Genomic DNA, 20,043 nt, shown 5'->3' with positions numbered 1-20,043 from the left:
GTACCAAAAGGCAGAGTGAAAGGTAAATGTTTACTCAAACAGAATTTTTCTAAGGAAACTTTCTGGTAAATGTGAATCTCATGTTAGATTTTGAAGGAGCACAGAAACATGGGTCAGCCGCAAGAGGGGCTACAGAATTTCCCTTGGGGTTCCCAGTCCTCAGGGCCACGGATCCCTATATCCTCCACTATTTCAGTATACAAGGGGGCCAGCACAGGTTGCCAGACACAGAGTCACCTATGATATGAGTAACAGACAAACACTGCTCACCCTGGGATACTGACGGTGACACACTTCAGCAAGATGCAGCCCAGTGACCACTCCCAGTCTAGCTGCAAGGCGCTGGAGCAGGAGCCCCACGATGGTGGCTATCAGAAGAACCCAGAGCAACTAGAGAAGAACAAAATCCCACCATTACACTCATTAGATAACTGGGATCTTTTTGTTTGGTTGTTTGGCAATGTGAATGGGAAACACTACGTTCAGGAAAGAGCCCTGGTCAGGAATCAAATGACCTGAGTTCTGCATCGTGTTCTGCACAGAACCTGCTAGGTCACCTTGCACCTTTCTGAGCCTTAGTTTCTCCCATCTGCAGTTTCTCCTTTGTTCAAGGAAACTATGTGGGTAAAATAAAATAAAAAACCATCTACGTGGATAAAATAAAATTTTAAAACAGATGGAAAAGTACTTTTCACTGAAGTGTCACAGCCAATGAAGTATCAGCATGTAGCCGCTGAGGTTCATATCCAACAGAAAGAGTAAATGGAAAAGGATGTGGTGTGCTACGTGTGTTTAAAAGGGAAAGGGGTGGGACTCGATGTTCACCTTAAATCCAGCCACTGCTCCAGACTGCAAGTCAGATTCAATGTTTCCTGGATCCAGGTAGGCAATGCTCATAAGAAATCCCGGTCCCGTGAAAGCCCAGAGTTTACGAAAGCTAAAACAAGAGTACTGTACAAGAGAGGAAAACAGATCAAAATGATTATCACCTCCAAACTGCTGATCTAATTTATCTATTATTTTGTCACATATAAAGCAGCAATGTTAGCTTCCTAAGAACATTTAGGAAGTTGGATACTGGGTGTGCCCAAGTTTCACGTCCATCTTATCCACTTCTCATCAATAAGCTGGCCACCTCTCTATCCAAATAAGAGGGCTTCTCTTACCTGCTCTTTCCAACAGCCTTTCATTCTAAAACCCAAGCAATAATATCAGTACCTCTGTGCACAACCATTACCCAAATAGGACAAAAGGCACTGTAAAAAAGGGGACATGGAATTCATACTTTCTTGATGAAAAAATGCTCACTAGTCCAACATGGCAACGGGTTTTTCAAGGCCCTCAGTTTCCTTATCAGTTTCTGTTTACTCTGATTACAAAAATTCAGTCTTCAGCGATTGCGTGCCAGAATTAGGACTGAAGCTGCTGGTATGGAGTTGTCCAGCAGACTTTCCACTCATAGGTTGCCCCTAGATAATAATGTTTTCCTCCAAGGACCTGTCACTAACCTCCTCCTCAGGAATGGCGATCTTCTGATCAAAGTAGGTGGTGAAAGGATCCTCTGAGTGCCCCCCGGGGGACTGTGGAATAGAGGAGTTACTGTAGGCAGGGTTGATGGCCCCAAGACTGGCAGAATCCCCATGGTCTCCAGAAGCATCTTCTGAATTAACAGGTTTGAGAAGAAATGAATTAAAGTGAGCAAAATACACTAACGGCTCATCCTTAGAAATGCTGATATTAAATCTTTTTAATACCTAAACGCACAAGATCAGCCTGACTCTATCTCAGTTTCTAGTACTTTATTTTTATTTATATTTTTAAAAAATTAATTTTTGAATAGGCAATAGGTTCACATGGCTGGAAATTTGAGAAGTACAAAAACGCTTATGATAAAAAAGCTCCCTCTCACCCCTGTTGCCCTGTCACTCAGCTCTACATCAGTTTTCAGCATGAATCTCACAATGGTTTCCCCCTACTTTCACACTTCTATTCCCACTTGCCAATTTTTAGAACCATTTCATTTTCTTCTAAAAACAGTGATGTCTAGGGCTCAATGGACTAGTCCCACTGGTAACCTAAAATCCTAACTTTTAGAAGGCAATAGGTCAGTCTAGTGGGACCCTCCCCTCTCTCCTCCTCCCCGCCCCCCATTATTTGGTTAGGACTTACTCAAAGAATCATCCTTGGACATTATACCTCCATCAGGCTTCTCCAAAAATGTGTAAATTGCAAACTCCTGCCACATTTCAGGCTAAAATCTGAAGCTGCAGGGAAACCACCAAACAGGAACCCTCCTGACTAAGGCCTGCAGTGAAGAGCTTGGGAGGGGGAGGTGTCACCCTCCTGATAGGAGGGCTCATCTCAGATTAATCATCAGTGTTTCCTTAAATCCTACATTTTGCAGTTAATTTTTAAAGCAGGGAGGGGGAGGGTCTGGGAGAAAAGGGCTAATACAAAGCCCAGTTTGCTGTAGCCTTCAAATGGCTATTTTTAACCACAAAACTCTAATCTCAGAGTTTCCAAGAAACCTTTGCAACATCCAATCAGAAAAACAAAAGCTTTCTTTCTATAGGGAACTGACCCACTTCACCTTAAGTGGCACTGAACTGAGGAGGAAATGTACAGAAAAGGAACGGAAATTCTAAAGGAGAAATTCAGAATCAGGAAGGATTAGTCAAAGCACTTAAGAAGTCTCATTAAATACACTATTAGGTGCTGGCTCAGTATTTTACTGTTCCATGCATATCTGAAGGGCCGAGAGCAGACAAAGCACTCTAGAGGTTTTTATGCCAGGTCTGCAAATAATACTGCCTTTACAAGCATTACTGCTATAGAAACCAAACTTGTAGCTAATCTTGGCTCATCTCAGAACTGGAAATAAGATATGAGGCAAGTCTCTGTGGTTATAAATCCATTTTCATTTACAGCCTAAGTTACCAGGTGGTGACCTCTGAATGGAGCAGGTCTCCATGATGATATTGTTGGCTGGGGGAGAGGAGATGGGGACAATTTTTGTTGGAACAGAAGACAAGAAGGACAATATGGTAAATTTCTGTTACTGGCTTAAGCCTAATTCCAAATAAAAATTAGACAATAACACAAAGCTGTAAATTACCATCTGGCGTCTTCTGTTCAGGACCCAACACCATGGTGGATACCTGAGTGTCTGAGTTCTTAGAATAAGATTCTGGAAAGGAGACAAGAGAGGGAGAGGAATTAGCAAGAACAAACTAAAACTAACAAGTTCAGAACCAGCATTCTGTCATTCTGTATGACTGAACCCTTACTATGTGAAAAGAATAATTGTTCTACTGAATTAGATAACCTTGAAAATAATTACAGTTTTCAGAATATGATTAAGAGATATTTAATAAAAAATGTAAAAGTCTTAATCATGTTTTTGCTGGCAAGACTTCAAAACCAAACTGAAGCAAAAGGTATTTCAGGGAAGTGGGCAAATAGTTTTCAATAAGCATCCACAGAGAGGCTGCTAGGCAATTACCCAGTCTCTGCCTTTGCCTCCAGATTAACGCAAATATTTAAAAGACTGACTCCCCCCCCCATTTTGATGAGTTTTTAAGGACAGAGATCTATAACTCTCTTTGATCTAACTAACAATTTAAGCTCATGTTTCAATTTTCTGGAAAGGGGGAAGGGGAAGCACCTCACCAGCACACTGGTAGTAGAAGTAGAGGGTGACAATTTCCCAGCCTCACATTTCCCTGAAGAGAGACTTCAGCTGTAAGGTTTCAGGTCTCATTCCCCAACACTTCAACAACGGGGAGAAGAAACTAATGACCATGGCCCTCCCCTCCTGGGCTCTCAAGGAGAGCGGAGGCACCAGCAGGACACGGCAGCATGCCTGCTCTTCTCTCCCTCAGCAATAAGCAGCCTGAGGCGGGACCGGGGTAAGGGGGTATCCCAGATGTCCAGTATCCTACTGGGTTAAGTTTAACTGGGGGGCAGGGGGTATTAGTAAGCCCATTGGGCCACAGATCTATGGCATATTCTCCAGTCAACCCCACCAATAAGGCTGATTTTGTAAAATTTTGATCTACTGATTAAGGAATCTATTTCTCAGTTGATTCCAAATTTAGAAAGGGAAAGGTAAGCAGTATTAATTGTTAACTGCCTCCCCTTAAATCCCAGTAACAACTATCCTACTGAAAAAGTGACGAAGCCTCCCCTTAGCTATCTTCTACTACTTAAATAGTCTTTTTCCACTCTTGTACCTTTATTGCCCCTATTTGAACAGTTCTATCGACATATTCTATACATATTTTGCAAAATTACAGAATTAAGACCTGAAGGGGGTTTTAGGTTTCATCTATCTTCTGGAATGTAAAACATACCACCACTTGCTAATTTGGAAAACATAATCTTTCATGTCTATAGTCACCAATATCAAGTATCTTGTTATAATGAACAATAGTAACGTCCTTCCTATCAGAGTTTGAGCCACCAGATGGTTTCGCCAACAGATCCCAAAACTACTGACTAAATCCAACCCCTCTTTCAGCCAGTTACAATAGCACCTCACCTAAATGGGATTTACACATGCGACCACTCAGTAGCAGTGCCACTTGCATTCCAATCACAGCACAGCTCCTAGGCCCCACTCAGAGCCTTTTTACTTTTATTTTACATATAATTCTAAGAAGCCAGGATAACACACAATAAACTAGAAACCACAAATCAGATCTGGGACTATGGCTCTTACAGGGAAAGTCTTGGGCTATTTGATGTGAGGCAACTTCCTTATACTTCAATCAGCTCTGAGAACATTATTATGAAGAATATTACTGGGAGGACTTCCCTGGTGGTCCAATGGTTAAGACCACATGCTCCCAAGGCAGGGGGCCTGGGTTCGATCCCTGGTCAGGGAACTAGATCTCACATGCCGCAACTGAAAGATCCCACATGCTGCAGTGAAGATCCCGCGTGCTGCAACTAAGACCCGGCATAGCCAAATAAATAAATAAATATTTTAAAATATATATATATATATTATTGGGAATTCCCTGGTGGTCCAGTGGTTAGGACTCCGTGCCTTCACTGCCAAGGGTGCAGGTTCGATCCCTGGTCGGGGAACTAAGATCCCACAAGCCACACAGAGCACCATCCTCCCCCGGCCCCCGCCAAAAAAAAGAATATTATTATTGGGAGTTCTCTGGAGGCCTAGTGGTTAGGATTCTAGGCTTTCACTGCTGTGGCCCGGGTTCAACCCCTGGTTGGGGAACTGAGATCCTGTAAGCTGCACACTGCAGCCAATAAATAAATAAATTAATTAATTAATTAATTAAAATAGGACAAAGTGCAAAAAAGCATTAACAGTGGTTTATTTTTTAAAAGAATATTAACATTATATTATTATTTAGAATAATTCAAGTTTCTAATTGCAGCCCTACTCACGAAGAACCGATTCAATTAGATTACTTTTGTACTGATGACTGATATCCTGTTTCAGAAGGCACAGAAGTGTTTAACACATGTGAGTAAAATTCCTATCCAAAACAGGCCTTTAAAACTTATATTTAAAAAACAGGACTTCCCTGGTGGCACAGTGGTTAAGAATCCGCCTGCCAATGTAGGGGACACAGGTTCGAGCCCTGGTCTGGGAAGATCCCACGTGCCGCAGAGCAACTAAGCCCATGTGCCACAACTAATGAGCCCGCACTCTAGAGCCCGTGAGCCACAACTACTGAGCCCGCATGCCACAACTACTGAAGCCCGCACGCCTAGAGCCCGTGCTCCACAACAAGAGAAGCCACCGCAATCAGAAGCCTGCGCACCGCAACGAAGTGTAGCTCCCCCTCGCCACAACTAGAGAACGCCCGCGTGCAGCAATGAAGACCCAACACAGCCATAAATAAATAAATAAATAAATAATTTCTTTAAAAAAAAAACAAACAAACAATTGAGATAGTAGTGTGTTTTCCCCCAAGTCTGAAATGTGAAAAGGTGTTAAATAATTTTAAACAGAAATATCTCAAGATAAAATTTTTAATAATTACTATTACTATTTTAAGTGATTACTCCCATAATTACTTACAGAGCCGATAAAATACAAGAAGTCTGGTTTTCTCTGTGAAATCTCAGAAATATATTATTCCAAGAGAGAAAATGATTCTAGATTCCAACATTTTTTTTTTTTTTTTGGCAGCACCTCTCGGCTTGCGGGATCTTAGTTCCCTGACCAGTGATCAAACCAGGGCCCCGGCACTGAAAGCACCTAGTCCTAACCACTGGGCCGCCAGGGAATTCCCTAGATTCCAACTTTCTCATCAAAACATTGAGTCAACAAACTATAAACTCCACTGTTTATAGTGTCTAGAGAATATGACTAGGGCAGGGAATAGAAGGTCAGTATGCTTGGTGTGCTGCACAGTATTTAAGTCTCCATGAAAAATTTAACACCCGTATGGAAGCAGTAAGTTAAGAGTAAGACAGTTTTCTTCTCTAGGACCATACCACCAGGTCATTTCAGTCATTTAATTACGTTAAGAAAAAGATCGGGGGCCTCCCTGGTGGCGCAGTGGTTGAGAGTCCGCCTGCCGATGCAGGGGACACGGGTTCGTGCCCCGATCCCAGAGGATCCCACATGCCGCGGAGCGGCTGGGCCCGCGAGCCATGGCCGCGGAGCCTGTGTGTCCGGAGCCTGTGCTCCGCAACGGGAGAGGCCACGGCAGTGAGAGGCCCGCGTACAGAAAAAAAAAAAAAAAAAAGAAAAAGATCGGGCTGACCAGGTGGAGCAGTGGTTAAGAATCCGCCTGCCAGTGCAGGGGACATGGGTTCGAGCCCTGGTCCGGGAAGATCCCACATGCTACGGAGCAGCTAAGCCCGTGCGCCACAACTACTGAGCCTTCCCTCTTGAGCCCTCGAGCCACAGCTACTGAGCTTGAGTGCCACAACTACTGAAGCCCGCGCGCCTAGAGACCATGCTCTGCAACAGGAGAAGCCACCAAAATGAGAAGCCCGCACACAGCAAAGAAGAGTAGCCCCCACTCGCCGCAACTAGAGAAAGCCCGCACACAGCAACAAAGACCCAATGCAGCCAAAAATAAAAAAAGAAAAAGAAAAAATTTTAAAAAAAAAGAAAAAGATCAAGTGGAGATACAAGCAACAAGAATCAACGCAGCAGTACTCTGATAACTATGATTAACACTGCTTTGATATTCTAGCTCACCCCCAACCACTAAGTGTCACCTTTTCTTAAAGCCGGTGTTTCCTCCTCTCGACAGCAATCGACAGCAGGAAAAAAATGGCACTCATGGTTCAATGTAATAACTATTTTATCCGATTCCTTATCAAAAGTTGTAAGACTATTTTACAAGATAAGAATGCTAATTACATTTTCTGTCTAAATGTCAAAAGCCTACATATCCTTTGACGCAGCAATTCCATTTCTAAGAATGCCTACTAAAGAAACAGTCCCACAGGAAGTATGTGCAAGAATATTTCCCACAGCACTGTTTGTAGTGTAAAAAGACTGAAACAACCTAGTACATTTATAGGATGGAATACCATAAATAAGGCAGATCTATATGGATTAATAGGAAACAATCTCCAAGATACACTGTGAAGTTAAAAACCCAGTTTATAGAACGGCATGCTATCATTTATGGAGCAAAAGAGAGAGAGAGAGAGAGAGAGAGAGAGAGAATACACACATACACGTACAGACAACATCCAAAGGACATGCCAAAAACTGGTATTGCCATCCCTAAGAGGAAGCAGTGGGGGAGCACAAAAGAGGTCAGGCGAAAGGAAGACCTCTCACTGAATATACACTGTATACGGTTTTGCACTTAAAAAAATTTTTTTTTTACCATGTACCTGTATTTTTTTTTTTTTTAACGTAAAGGTCACATAGGTTTACTCAGTTTCTCAATGAACACTTCAGGGACTTATCAGTTCTCTCTGATAAAGCTTCACAATGGACAATCAGAGATCTGAAGCCGTCTGGTTAGCAGGCATATATGGCCTCAAGCTTAACTTACTACTACTTTGACTTAGTGTGCAAACAACCAAGCTCTGAAATTGTGATTTGGAAGTTTCACCTGAATGCAAAGAATTAGAAAAATCCTCCTCAGGAAAGTGTTTCCTGACTCCCTAATTTGGGTTAAACAGCCCTCTTTCATGTTCCCCCAGGGCACCTGCTGCTATCATATCACCTTATCCTGAAAGCATTTATTCCCTAATACTATTCTTACAACTCGTCTGTAAGTTTGAAATTATATCAAAATAAAAAATTATACCCCCCCAAACACATACTAGCTATAATAAATTCCGAACATTTAATTAATAATAATTCCATGTGTTCTTTTATCATTTACAAGAACTCTAGAAGAACAATTTGGATAGCCCAAATCAGTTTTTAAAATTGCCACCAAGAGGGCTTCCCTGGTGGCGCAGTGGTTGAGAGTCCGCCTGCCGATGCAGAGGACACGGGTTCGTGGCCCGGTCTGGGAAGATCCCACATGCCGCGGAGTGGCTGGGCCCGTGAGCCATGGCCGCTGAGCCTGCGCGTCCGAAGCCCGTGCTCTGCAACGGGAGAGGCCACAACAGTGAGAGGCCCGCGTACGGCAAAAAAAAAAAAAAAAAATGTGAACAGGAATGTTTAAAGTTGACTGCCAAAGCCATCTCTTCTCCCTCTTGATGTTTCCTCAGCCAACGTTCAGTGCCAGCAACATGCTGGTGACAAAGTGGAAACTGCTAGATGTACAGGCTTTAAAAAGTGATAGCCAAGTTGTTTATTAGAGAATAAAAAGGAACTGTGATAAAAAAGAATTCCATTTGTTTTGAAGAAAATGTAAAGATTTCCAGATCCTTCTAAAATTCCCTTTTCTCTAAAGGTCTACTTTTAAGGCTAAAGCACTTGATATTCCTACTAAATCATGACTGTTAATCTAACATCTATACTGTGCAAGATGTTCTTCATGAAGGTGAGCTCCTGCCCCTGATGATTGGGAGTCAACAAAACTGAAATATTCAGTGGTTCAAACAGATCTAACTGCTGTCTGAACCCTACATATTTTAGTAAGGAATATTACTAGCCATTTTTTAAAATGAGAAGTTATTACTTCCTCTGTTTTTCCATTCCAGGTCAATAAAGAAGCACCAATTTCCGAGTCTTTCCATCAGGATATACATCTAATTAATTCCAAAACTCAATTTGCCCCCACTGGGGATGATGGGAGAGAAACAGCTTAGAAAAGCCAGGTGAATTTCTAAATTATAATTGAGGATGTGAAGTTTGGAATTATTTTTTCAATTTGAATAAAAAATAATCCTATTTTTCTCTCATTAAAATGAATTTGATATAAAATGAAAAAAAGGATGGAGGGGACTTCCCTGGTGGCGCAGTGGTTAAGAATCTGCCTGCCAATGCAGGGGACACGGGTTCGAGCCCTGGTCTGGGAAGATCCCATATACTGTGGAGCAACTAAGCCCGTGTGCCACAACTACTGAGCCCGCGCACTGCAACCACTGGAGCCTGTGCTCCGCAACAAGAGAAGCCACAGCAATGAGAAGCCTGCGCACCACAACGAAGAGTAGCCCCCGCTCGCCACAACTAGAGAAAGCCTGCGTGCAACAAGGAAGACCCAATGCAGCCAAAAATAAATAAATAAAATTAATTTAAAAAAAAAAAAAAAAAAAAAAGGTTGGAGACAGATTACATCTACTTCCTGACATAAGAACAAAGCGAAAAGCCCCTCTGGTGTTAGTTTAAGAAAAAGGCCGGGAAACTAATCCCCACTACCTAAGTGAGTAATATTTCGGTAAGCTGAAAGTCACACAAGCACACCCAGTTCATAAAGTACACACAGTGCTGCTATTGTACAATGTGCTTAACACGCATCAGATCCCCTCTCTCTCTCTCTGGCACAATGGCCACTGAGACAGACTGTTCATGTTACTGACTTTGTATTCCATAATAATAATCTCAAAATTGGAGACATCTCCCTTAGTCTACCAGAGAACTACAGTTTCAGCTCAGCCTCAAGTTTGCTACTTCCACCTGAGTTAGACTTTTGAAAATCTGTTTGATGGTTGAAAGGAAAACCTGACATGGAGAACATCTAATGATAAAGAAAGAAGAGAAAGAGAAAATCTTAAGCAGCAAGAAGAGGAGAGAGGGGGTAAGATAAGGGGAGGAAGAGTACAGTTGATAATAAAACCGGCTGCCTGGGTGTCAAAGACGATAACAGTGGGGAGAAACGTGGCCAGGCTGTCAAGAAGTACTGAACTTTTAGACAAAAATATCACCCATCAACCAGAGACTTCAGAATTACAAGGGCCCAATTAATACCCGTTAAATAGAGCTCTTCACTTTCTCTGCTCAGAGCTCTGAGGCTTAGCCAGCTCCAAATCTCCTTGACTGCTCACACGTCAGAGTCACTAATATCTTACTTCCAGAAACTAGAGCTTGGTCTTTGTTCCTCCCAACTCTCACAGTGTGAGGCTTCCCCCATTGCCTCCCAACCCGAAGTTTACAGCACTGCATTTCCCTTTGGCGGCCCAACCTGGCCTCCTGGCCTGACACATCTACCCTGGAACACAACTCCAAGCTCTGTGACAATTTCAAAGACCTCTTTACAATGAAGTAAGAAAGTCTATTAAATCAGTCTATACCCACTTCTTGCCTCAGAAAAAAAGTGCTTTGCCCTTATACTTGCTTAAGTAGCTGTTCTCTGGCAAATGTGAAGAAAGATTATCATTAGATTACATTCAACTTATTTATTCCAATGACAGATACTGGCCCCCCAATGCAGACTGACCTTAACAATTTTAAGTACATATCTTCCTCAATGTTTCTTTGCCTAAAGCAAAGAAAAACTGTCTGTAAAGACAGACAATACATATAAGATTCTCCAGCCTCAGACATGCCTCCTTCTGCTCTTTGGAACCTGCTACAAGTTCAATAGTTAACTTGTAGCCTCCTTTCATTACCTAGGAATTTTAATAGACACTTGATTGTTAGTGATAAATGGGACCAAAACAAACAAAAATAACCCACACAAGATGACCTACTATTAATAAGAACAAAGACAAGCCTGAAAACCCTAATTTCCTAATTTAAGTCTTTACTGGGAACTGGTCCTTACACCAAAAAATGTAAGTTACTCTGAACTTAAATTAAAAGTGGAAGACTTCCCTGGTGGCGCAGTGGTTAAAAAATCTGCCTGCCAATGCAGGAGACCCGGGTTCAAGCCCTGGTCTGGGAAGATCCCACATGCCTCGGAGCACCTAAGCCCATGCGCCACCATTACTGAGCCTGAGCTCTAGAGCCCGCAAGACACAACTACTGAGCCCACATGCCACAACTACTGAAGGCCGTGCACCTAGAGCCCATGCTCCACAACAAGAGAAGCCACCGCAATGACAAGCCTGCGCACCACACGAAGAGTAGCCCCCGCTCGCCACAACTAGAGAAAGCCTGCGCATAGCAACGAAGACCCAACGCAGCCATAAATAAATTAATTTTTTTTAAGTGGAAGAGGAATTAGACAATAAATATATGTTTATCATCCCTGGCCAACTGTTTTATATTCCATTCTGATGTTATTATAGTTCATAATACATTGTTGTTTTATTATATCCATGATATTCCTGATGATACCTGGAGGGCTTGTCTTTGTGTCTCCAGGGGCCAATAAATGTTAATTGTTCAATACATGTCTGTTAAATTATCAAAAGAATAAATGGCAGCGGATGGGTGAGACAACATGGATCCAGGACTTCTAACTCCTTATATTCGGTAGTCAAATACTCCTTGCCTTCTTTTCCAAAATATTTTATTAAAACCAGAGAGACTCACATGATAAAGATGACAACAATATTGAGGCAAAAGGCTTCCCTTTCTGCCTCAAACACTCAACTCTTTAAAGGTATCACTCCCTGTCCTTATTAAAGCACAGAGCTTTCACAAAGACACTGTCCTCCACTCTCACCAAGCCAACATCCAACTTTCAACCCTATACAAGTACTAAACTTACTCCAAAGCTAAATAACTAAACTTACACTATGTGTACTTCAGTCAAACTGGGCCAGCAGACTGTGCAGTAAGCGATGTTCTTTTTAGTAAACTCAGAGTTTCTCACTTTGTGATTAGTTCCCAGTAATGCTACCTATATAAACAGCAGCTTTCTTGGAAGGGGAGAACTGGAAGACAAAAAAGTCTTCCACTAGAGCCTTCCAGACAGTACCAAGAGAATCTGAGAGGGACTTTTAAGCTCACAGAAAGGGTATAAGTATGGCAGCAGACATACACAGTAAGGAAACAGGGAATAAAGATGTCTTTGATTCCACAGCACCCACCCAAGCTCTTAGCATTAAAAGTCAAATAGAAAAGATGCTGCTTTGTATCAATAGATACGACTCTCTAACCTCTAACCTTCACTTCACTGAGTCAAAACTGAACCAAAGCTGCTTAGGAGCTCTGTGGAGTATTCCAAGGGATCACCGCTGATTTCCTAACAGTAGAGTAAGATTAGATTTGTGTCAAGCTTCCCCATTCACTAACAGAAGTGCTGCCAGGCTGCCCAGAAATTCCCCACCCAAGTCCCAGCCATCCAGGAAACATGAGAAACCAAGAATGCTGCAATCATGGCCTTTTTGGTATTGGGTCCAAAAAAAACTGTGTCTAGGCCAAGACTGTAAATGAAATATCATCCAATGAAAACCTAAACAGTCAAAGAAGTTTTCATTTACCCAACACAGCTATCATGGACAGACCCAGTACTGTATAGAGGAAGTTTCCAACCTTATTTAATGTTATAATAAACACCCAGCAGAAAACCTCTAGTCACACTTTACTATACTATAGCCTCAGATCATAAATGACGTGGATGGAAAACAGGCCTAAGGGTTCACTGGCAATAGGCTCACAGGATTTTGAAGAAGGATAAGTAATAAGGTCAGCATTCTTTTAGTGTGGAATCTTTTAGGGGACAGAAGGCACTTGTAGGTAATAATAAAACTCTTACATGCCAGGAATTGTTCTAAGCACTTTAAGAATATTAACACATTTAATACTCACCAACTCTTTAAGATTGATATTATCAATACCCATTTTAAGTATGTGGAAACAAAAGAACAAAGAGGCTAAGCACCTTGCTCAAAGGTTTACAGAGCCAAGTGCTGCAAACTAAGTGGTTGAGAGTCCGCCTGCCGATGCAGGGGACACGGGTTCGTGCCCCGGTCCGGGAAGATCCCACATGCCGCGGAGCAGCTGGGCCCGTGAGCCATGGCCGCTGAGCCTGCGCGTCCGGAGCCTGTGCTCCGCAACGGGAGAGGCCACTACGGTGAGAGGCCCGCGTACCGCAAATAAATAAATAAATAAATAAAAGCAGGGACATATGAAACCAAACAGATGGAGAGCTGCCACCCCACTCACATACCGTGTGCAATAATGCCCCCTACAAAGGTGCCTGGAGCCTGGAGGCTGCACAAACAGCCCTAAAACCAATCTACACACAAGTACTCAGCGGCCTGCCCAGGCCCCTCACACGAAGGCGCTCCCTGGATGTCGGCTGCAGTAAAATGAATTCTTTTGTTGAAGTGGGGCGAAGGGAGGCCCAGGGAGCAGACGGGGCGCCAGGTCTTCGCAGATAAGAAGGCGGCCGCGGGGACCTTGCCCCGTGGCCGTCGGCCTCTTCTGCCGTGTAAAACGGGGTCAGCGCACCGTCGATCACGGGTCCCGGCCCCGCGGCTGGTCCAGCCGGGGGTTCGGCCATTTCTCTTAGGCCGCGGAGGGAAAGGGGTGAGGCCGCTGCAACCTCTGGCGTTTCCTTCCCGCACCCCGCTCCCGGCGCCCTCCTCTCGGTCTTCCTTCGAATAATGCGGCTCCATCTGGACCCCACGCCCAGGCCCTCACAGCCCGTGCCGCCCCTCGCAGCCCCGCTCGGCGCCCCGCATGCCCCATACTGGCCCCGGCGCCAGCTCCCAGGGCAGCCCTCCATCCGGGGAACCCGGGGAAAGCCGGGCGCCCGCGTGACCTCTGACCTGCCCTGCGCCCCACCTTACCGGCTCCGCAACCACCTGACAGTCTGTCCCCACGCCAGAGGCTCCATACCCCTGGAACCAGCGCCACGCCAGCCTAGCCCCTACACGCCCCGCGATTGGCCGACAGGACCGCAGCTGCACCTTCCTATTGGCTGGATTTTCCGTATTCCCCTCGGCTGCCGGCGAGCAAGGCGGGCCGACGGCAAATTCAGGGGCTCCGCCCTCCCCAGGTCAGGCTGGAGGCGGGGCCACGGCGGCCCGGGCGGGAGCTGTCTCCTGTAGAGCTAGTGCTCGCGCTGGTCCAACCCACAGTGTGGGTTGGAGTCTTCCACCCCGCTGGCAACCTGCAGACACGTAAGTTTCCTGCTGTAGTTCGCCGCGGCCTCACGTTAGGTCCTGGAAATCAAGATCATTTCTTCTGAGACGCGGCTCTGTGAGAGATACAGCTCCATCCTACAAAGTATAGCCACCTGGCAGGACCATTTCCTCTCGCCCCCAGAGCCACATCATAGTATCTGCTGCCCCACCAAGAGCACCCCACACCTGGGAGGAACCGCGAAACATCAGCTAGTGCAGCCATTTCGGCTGCATCAGGTGCCCTATTCCCAAGCTTCGGTAATGAATTGTTTTCCGCTCTCCTACGCAGCTGCCTCGCTTCTTCCCCCAAACTTTATTCTCCATCTACCCAGAAGGAGTCCCACTCTATCCGCAGTTTCAATCTCACATCCCAGAGTCTTTCTCTGAAGATGATGACCACTTTAGAGAGGAGAAAATAGTCTGACTAACCACCCTAATTTTCTACAATGTCGTTTAGAGCTACCAGAAACATTCTTAGACACCTCTCTCCCCGCGCCCCCCATCGCCCCCATAACTGCTTTCATTAAAGGTAACCAAGCTTATCTAACCAAGTCATAGGCCTAGAGAGGAAAAGCATAAACCCCTCCAACATCTTTCTTCCTGTAAAAACTGCTAGGAGAAATTTTTATTAGTTGGTAAAAGAGTCCAAGAGAAGAGGAAAGGAGAGTAAACTGCAAAAAGGAAAATCCAAATAAAATACGAAGTAAAAACAAATTCAAGGACCCCAAAAAACTGGGCTGAGCATCATCGGTTATCTGGTACAGGCTAGTTTCCATACAGAATTTCTCCTAGAGAGAAAAGAAAATGCACAAATTAGTTCTGAGAATCTCTCTACAGCACATATGGGGAGTTTCAGAAAGGCTTGATGAAGTCCCTCCAGACCAGAACCTTTCCTTTGGGAACTTCTACTGCAACTAGAAAATAAAATGGCTGGAGCCATCCTTCTCTCGTTCCAGGTCTGCTCAGGTGGGCAACTTCCCTGGGCTGTTGCATACGTACTTGCTGGCTACTTACTTAGCTCAGTGTGTGGAGCTGCCTCCTTCTTAAGCTTTTTCTTCATTGTGCAGGCTGGGTTTGACTTTTCCCAGTGCGACTCCTGTCTCCTGCCTCTTGCCTCTATATATGCAGACAAATGTGCCTCCCCTTGGTTAGATAAGGGCACTTTAGGCTGCTCTGGGCAGCGCATTGTTAAAGACACCGCATGGAATTTCAAGAAGCAAACCACACCCTTCAAAGCATAATCAAATTTCATCTTTGACCTGCCATGAAAAGGGAAGCATCATATACCTGCCACTCCTGGGTACTGATGAACAATGAATTGCATTTGAAAACTTTTATTCTAAGGTTTCATCTCTGTCTCATTTCACAGGAGCTAGAGGAAGGCCTGTGTGTGCCAGTGGTTGAAAGGGGTGGAGAAAAAGGAATTGCTTTCCTTCAGGACGCCACCCCCCTTGGAGGGAAGCTGGTTTGGGCACTTGAACCAGGGCTGCATGTGCACTAGGACTCTGCTCCCCTGAGACGTAAGCTGAAACCAATTAACCCCAAGCCTGACAGTCCACAGATATTTTCCATAGGTATGTGCAGCACCAATTAAATTATAGGCAGTCTCAGAGTATGGGTGAAAATGCCACCCAATCGATCCCTTGGGATCGGAAGGACCCGCTGGTATCAGCCTGGTCAATCAGTGATCCACAGGTGGACAACAAAGCCACATAAACCCAGGACTCTGTTCCTGATGTCACAGGGAAAAAGAAAAAACACCTGAGACTGACAAAAAAAAAAAATCCAGAGCAAGCCAGGATTTCTCAATCTAGGAAGAGAGGAGCTGGAAAAAAAGGGGGGAGGGGCGTGGAATTTGCCTCAGACAAATATAGTTTAGTACGCCAGCCGGAGGCAAAGCTGGAAAGGAGAGGCACTGGAGTGGGGTGAGGAGAATGTGTGGGATACTGGAAGGAAGACCTTGCTAGCTTCAGGAAGTTTTCTGGTAGTTTTAAGGAAAATATGCTTTAAAAACATATGCAATAAATGTGACAGAAAAAATTGTGTTAGAATGGAAAAGAAAGAAAAGCAGCAATCAATTCATATCCATCTTCTAGCAAGAGGCTCTAGTGCCTACACAGAACAACCATAGAGTCAGTACAAGGAACTATGGATCTTCTGTCCTCGACCCAAAATGAAGATCTCTTCATTCAAGTACTAAAAGTCATCTCATTACAACTTGACCTATCTCTTTGTCCTTGTTCTACAGCAGACAAGTTCCCTAAGGCAAAACTGCCTTAGAGGGCTTCCCTGGTGGCGCAGTTGTTGAGAGTCTGCCTGCCGATTCAGGGGACACAGGTTCGTGCCACGGTCTGGGAGGATCCCACGTGCTGCGGAGCGGCTGGGTCCGTGAGCCATGGCCGCTGAACCTGCACGTCCAGAGCCTGTGCTCCGCAACGGGAGAGGCCACAACAGTGAGCTGGCCACGTATCGCAAAAAACAAAACAAAACAAAAACTGCCTTGGATTAGGGCTCAATTTGTCCCCCTTCATGGGAAAGTAGAAGAAAAAAAGAAGAAATATGAAATCACCCGTGAACTAACCTGTTTCAGGAAAAGGCCCTATTTTGGTTTAGGACTTCCAAAATAGGAATGCATTTTACAGTGAGACTCTACCATAGCCCCCACTATTGCCTTTACTCGGGAATTGCTCCCAACGTACACACTCCACTCTTTCCTACTAGGTCCCCACTGTTCACTTACAGTAACTGACAACATTAATGGAATTCTTATTATGTATCAAACCCCATATTTAACATGTTATAAACAGAAATTAATCCTCGCAATAAATTTGTGAGGCAAGAACTGTAATCTTTATTTTGCATATTAGGAACCTGAGTCTGAGGGAGGTTAAGTAACTTGCCTAAAGACACACAGCAAGTTAGTGACAGAGCCAGGCTTTGAACACAGATTTGTTAGATGCAAGAGCCAGCACTCCAACTACCATACCATAATGCCTCCATCTTACACACCTAAAACAATTCCCTTCCATTCAAATCTCTAGCTTGGAAACGATCTCTTTTATAAAATCCTATTAATGTAAATTCACTGAACATTCCACATTACCACAATAGCCAACTGATTTCTAAATAGATGTTAATACGTATCTGCATCATGTGTGCTCTTTATTTAAATAGGAGACTTTTCCTCTCATAGTCACCTCCCATCCATTCTCCAAGTATTCTTTTTCATGCTTTTGTTTTCCCTGAAACAACTGTCTGAAATTAACTGCTTCCAACCCTCCCTTTCTGTTGGAGGACGCAGGCAACAAAAAGTGCCCATCAAACTGAGAAAGCGCCTCGAGACAGAAAAGCAAGGCAGGCAGCTCCATATAATTAATGGATCAGTTTATTATATGGTAACTTACTCACAGGGTGGGATTGGGCAAATAATGATCCAGAGGCATTCGCAACTGCGCTCCACACCACCGAAGGGCCATTGGGACAATTTTACAGTTAACCTAGGGTATGAGGGTATGTGCTCGAAACAGGATGTGCATTCCTAAGCCAAGATTTATGAATGGGTAACAAGTCTCATGGGAATACATCAGCGAAGGTTGTCATCATTGTTTGGGGACCAACAGAGCATAGGGGCCACCTGGTCCTAAAGATTATTAGACAATATCTATTAACTACAAACCACTTGGTAACAGAGAAGTGATTCACGGCACAGTACAGTCCTGGGTTGGGTCAGGGGAAGAACAAGAGGAACTGTAAGGGCCAAGATGGCGTCAGTTACGCTAACAGCCATATACCTTCCTTACCTGGAAAACTCATTATTGTTGTAGTTACTGCTATTGTTATAGCTTCCACTAAAATATCCCCGTGTTGGAGCATTCCCTGACTCCTCCAGGCAGCATTAGCTCTACATTCTGTCTGCTACCCAAACACTCCTTACTCTACTCAAGCCCTAATTCATTCTGAATATATTTATTGAAAATAACTACATACCAGGCAGAGGATGGGTGGTACAGATACAACACAAATAAGATAAGCACAGCCCCTTAGTGGGTTACTGTTTGTGTGCTTTCTTCTCCCACTAAAATGTGAACTTCTCAATAGGGGTGATTATCTTATCTTTGTACACCTGGTGCTAACAAAGGCCAGATATATAGGAGGTGTTCCATAAATATATTATCCCATTTTTAAATATGTTATGGCTGTCAGGCAATGAAGACAAATAACTAGGCTATATCTGTTTATAGTTATGTATCTATTTCCAAAATTGAGTCTTCATCTATCCTGAAAATATTCTTCCCTGTGATAATGCTGGAATGCACAGGAAGGATCCCCTTTGAGAAAGAAGGACTTATTACCCCTGTTTGGAGAGGGGATGCTGCTGGCCTCAGGCCTCACGTCAGGCCCCTTTCTCAGGCAGCCCACATCAAATGACTGATCTATGTGGGAATGTAAAGATTCATCCCTCTCACCCCAACCAGGGACAGCTCTGAAGGTTGGCAAAGCCTTTATCCTGTGTCACAGCTCAACTTCTCCTGTGCAGACGGCTTCCTTCCCTTCCCTTAAGTGTCTATCCCAAGATCACTTCCTAATAAACATACCGCCTCCATCTCGGGGTTGGCTTCCCGTCCTACTACTTTCTGTATCCGGAAATTAATGTGTCTGAAAAAGTGATCTGCACTCTACTTCCTTAACACTCATTTTTCCACCATTTTGTGATCCACCCTAGAAATTACTTTCTCATTAGTTGAGATCATCATTGCCAAGGAGTCAGAACCCACGAACTCTTCAACTTTCTCCATATTTGAAAGGTGATACCTTTCCTCTTACAACTCTTTCTTCGGCTTCCATCACACTGTGCTCTTTGGGTCGTTCTGTTTGAATTGCTCTTTCTCTACTACCTTCAACTGGGACTTTTCTTCCTTCTACTCCTTACATGTAGGCATTCCTTAGATTCACTCCTTTGTCGTCTCCTAATTCGAAACGATCTGTCTGCAGTTTCAATGTAATAATACTGGGGACCCACTCAGCATTAGAGACATTCATGGGACAGGGTTAGAGTAAAAAGAACAGCCTCTTAAGGGTAAAATAGACCTGGATTCCAGGTCCAGCCGACTGAGAAACCATGGGTACATTATTAAATCTTTGTGTTCCATTTCTTTATCTGAACTGGGTACAATACCAGCCTCATAAGGATGCTCCCCATATTTTTTTGTTCCCCAAATGCACCAATGTTCTCTTTTACCTCCCTGTCTTTTCACATATTGTGCCTATGCTGCAACATTCTTGCTCTGCCCATCCTTCATCTGGCTAACTCCTACTCACCACTGATGTCTCACTTTAGATGTTCCTTCCTCCAAAAAGCCCTCTGTGATCCCAATATCTGAGTGGGGTACGTCTTCTAGGACACACTATAGTGTATTCTTCCCTTTCCCATAGCACTATCCCATGGAATTGCTTTGGCTGTTTGTCTCTAATCCTCTTTGAGGGCCAGGGCTTTGTCCTGTTCACTCTTGTATCCTCAGGGAGGACTCCAAGGCTGGCAGCATCCCTTCACAGCCCCAGCACCATTTCACCTTCCTGAGGATGAGTCTTGAGGGCTACTCTCTGTAGCCTCTTTCCCCGAGCTACAGCTGCCACTTTGTCTCTCTTCCCGGATATCCAGCAGGAAAGTCAACATTGCTG

General features: G+C 44.2%; 1 protein-coding gene across 4 annotated transcripts in view; it reads right to left on the bottom strand.

Annotated features, from left to right (window-relative positions):
* The window catches only part of SLC11A2 (solute carrier family 11 member 2), a 53,157-nt gene that overhangs the window by 19,016 nt on the left and 14,098 nt on the right, over positions 1-20,043 (bottom strand). The window contains exons 1-5 of one of the 4 annotated variants that reach the window (XM_060111712.1): positions 14,029-14,123; positions 3,116-3,187; positions 1,509-1,660; positions 826-951; positions 271-390 (exon numbers count right to left, since the gene is read on the bottom strand). In XM_060111712.1, the coding sequence (XP_059967695.1) occupies positions 271-390; positions 826-951; positions 1,509-1,660; positions 3,116-3,149 (432 nt within the window). In that variant the 5' untranslated portion in view covers positions 3,150-3,187; positions 14,029-14,123. Of the gene's footprint in view, positions 1-270; positions 391-825; positions 952-1,508; positions 1,661-3,115; positions 3,188-14,028; positions 14,124-20,043 lie in introns of those variants that run through there. The other 3 variants (XM_060111715.1, XM_060111713.1, XM_060111716.1) reach the window with 3 other exon arrangements.

Source organism: Mesoplodon densirostris, chromosome 11, assembly GCF_025265405.1.
Source record: "Mesoplodon densirostris isolate mMesDen1 chromosome 11, mMesDen1 primary haplotype, whole genome shotgun sequence".
NCBI lineage: Eukaryota > Metazoa > Chordata > Mammalia > Artiodactyla > Ziphiidae > Mesoplodon > Mesoplodon densirostris.
Note: the sequence above shows the minus strand (reverse complement) of the source record. Positions and strands in the feature narration are given on the sequence as shown.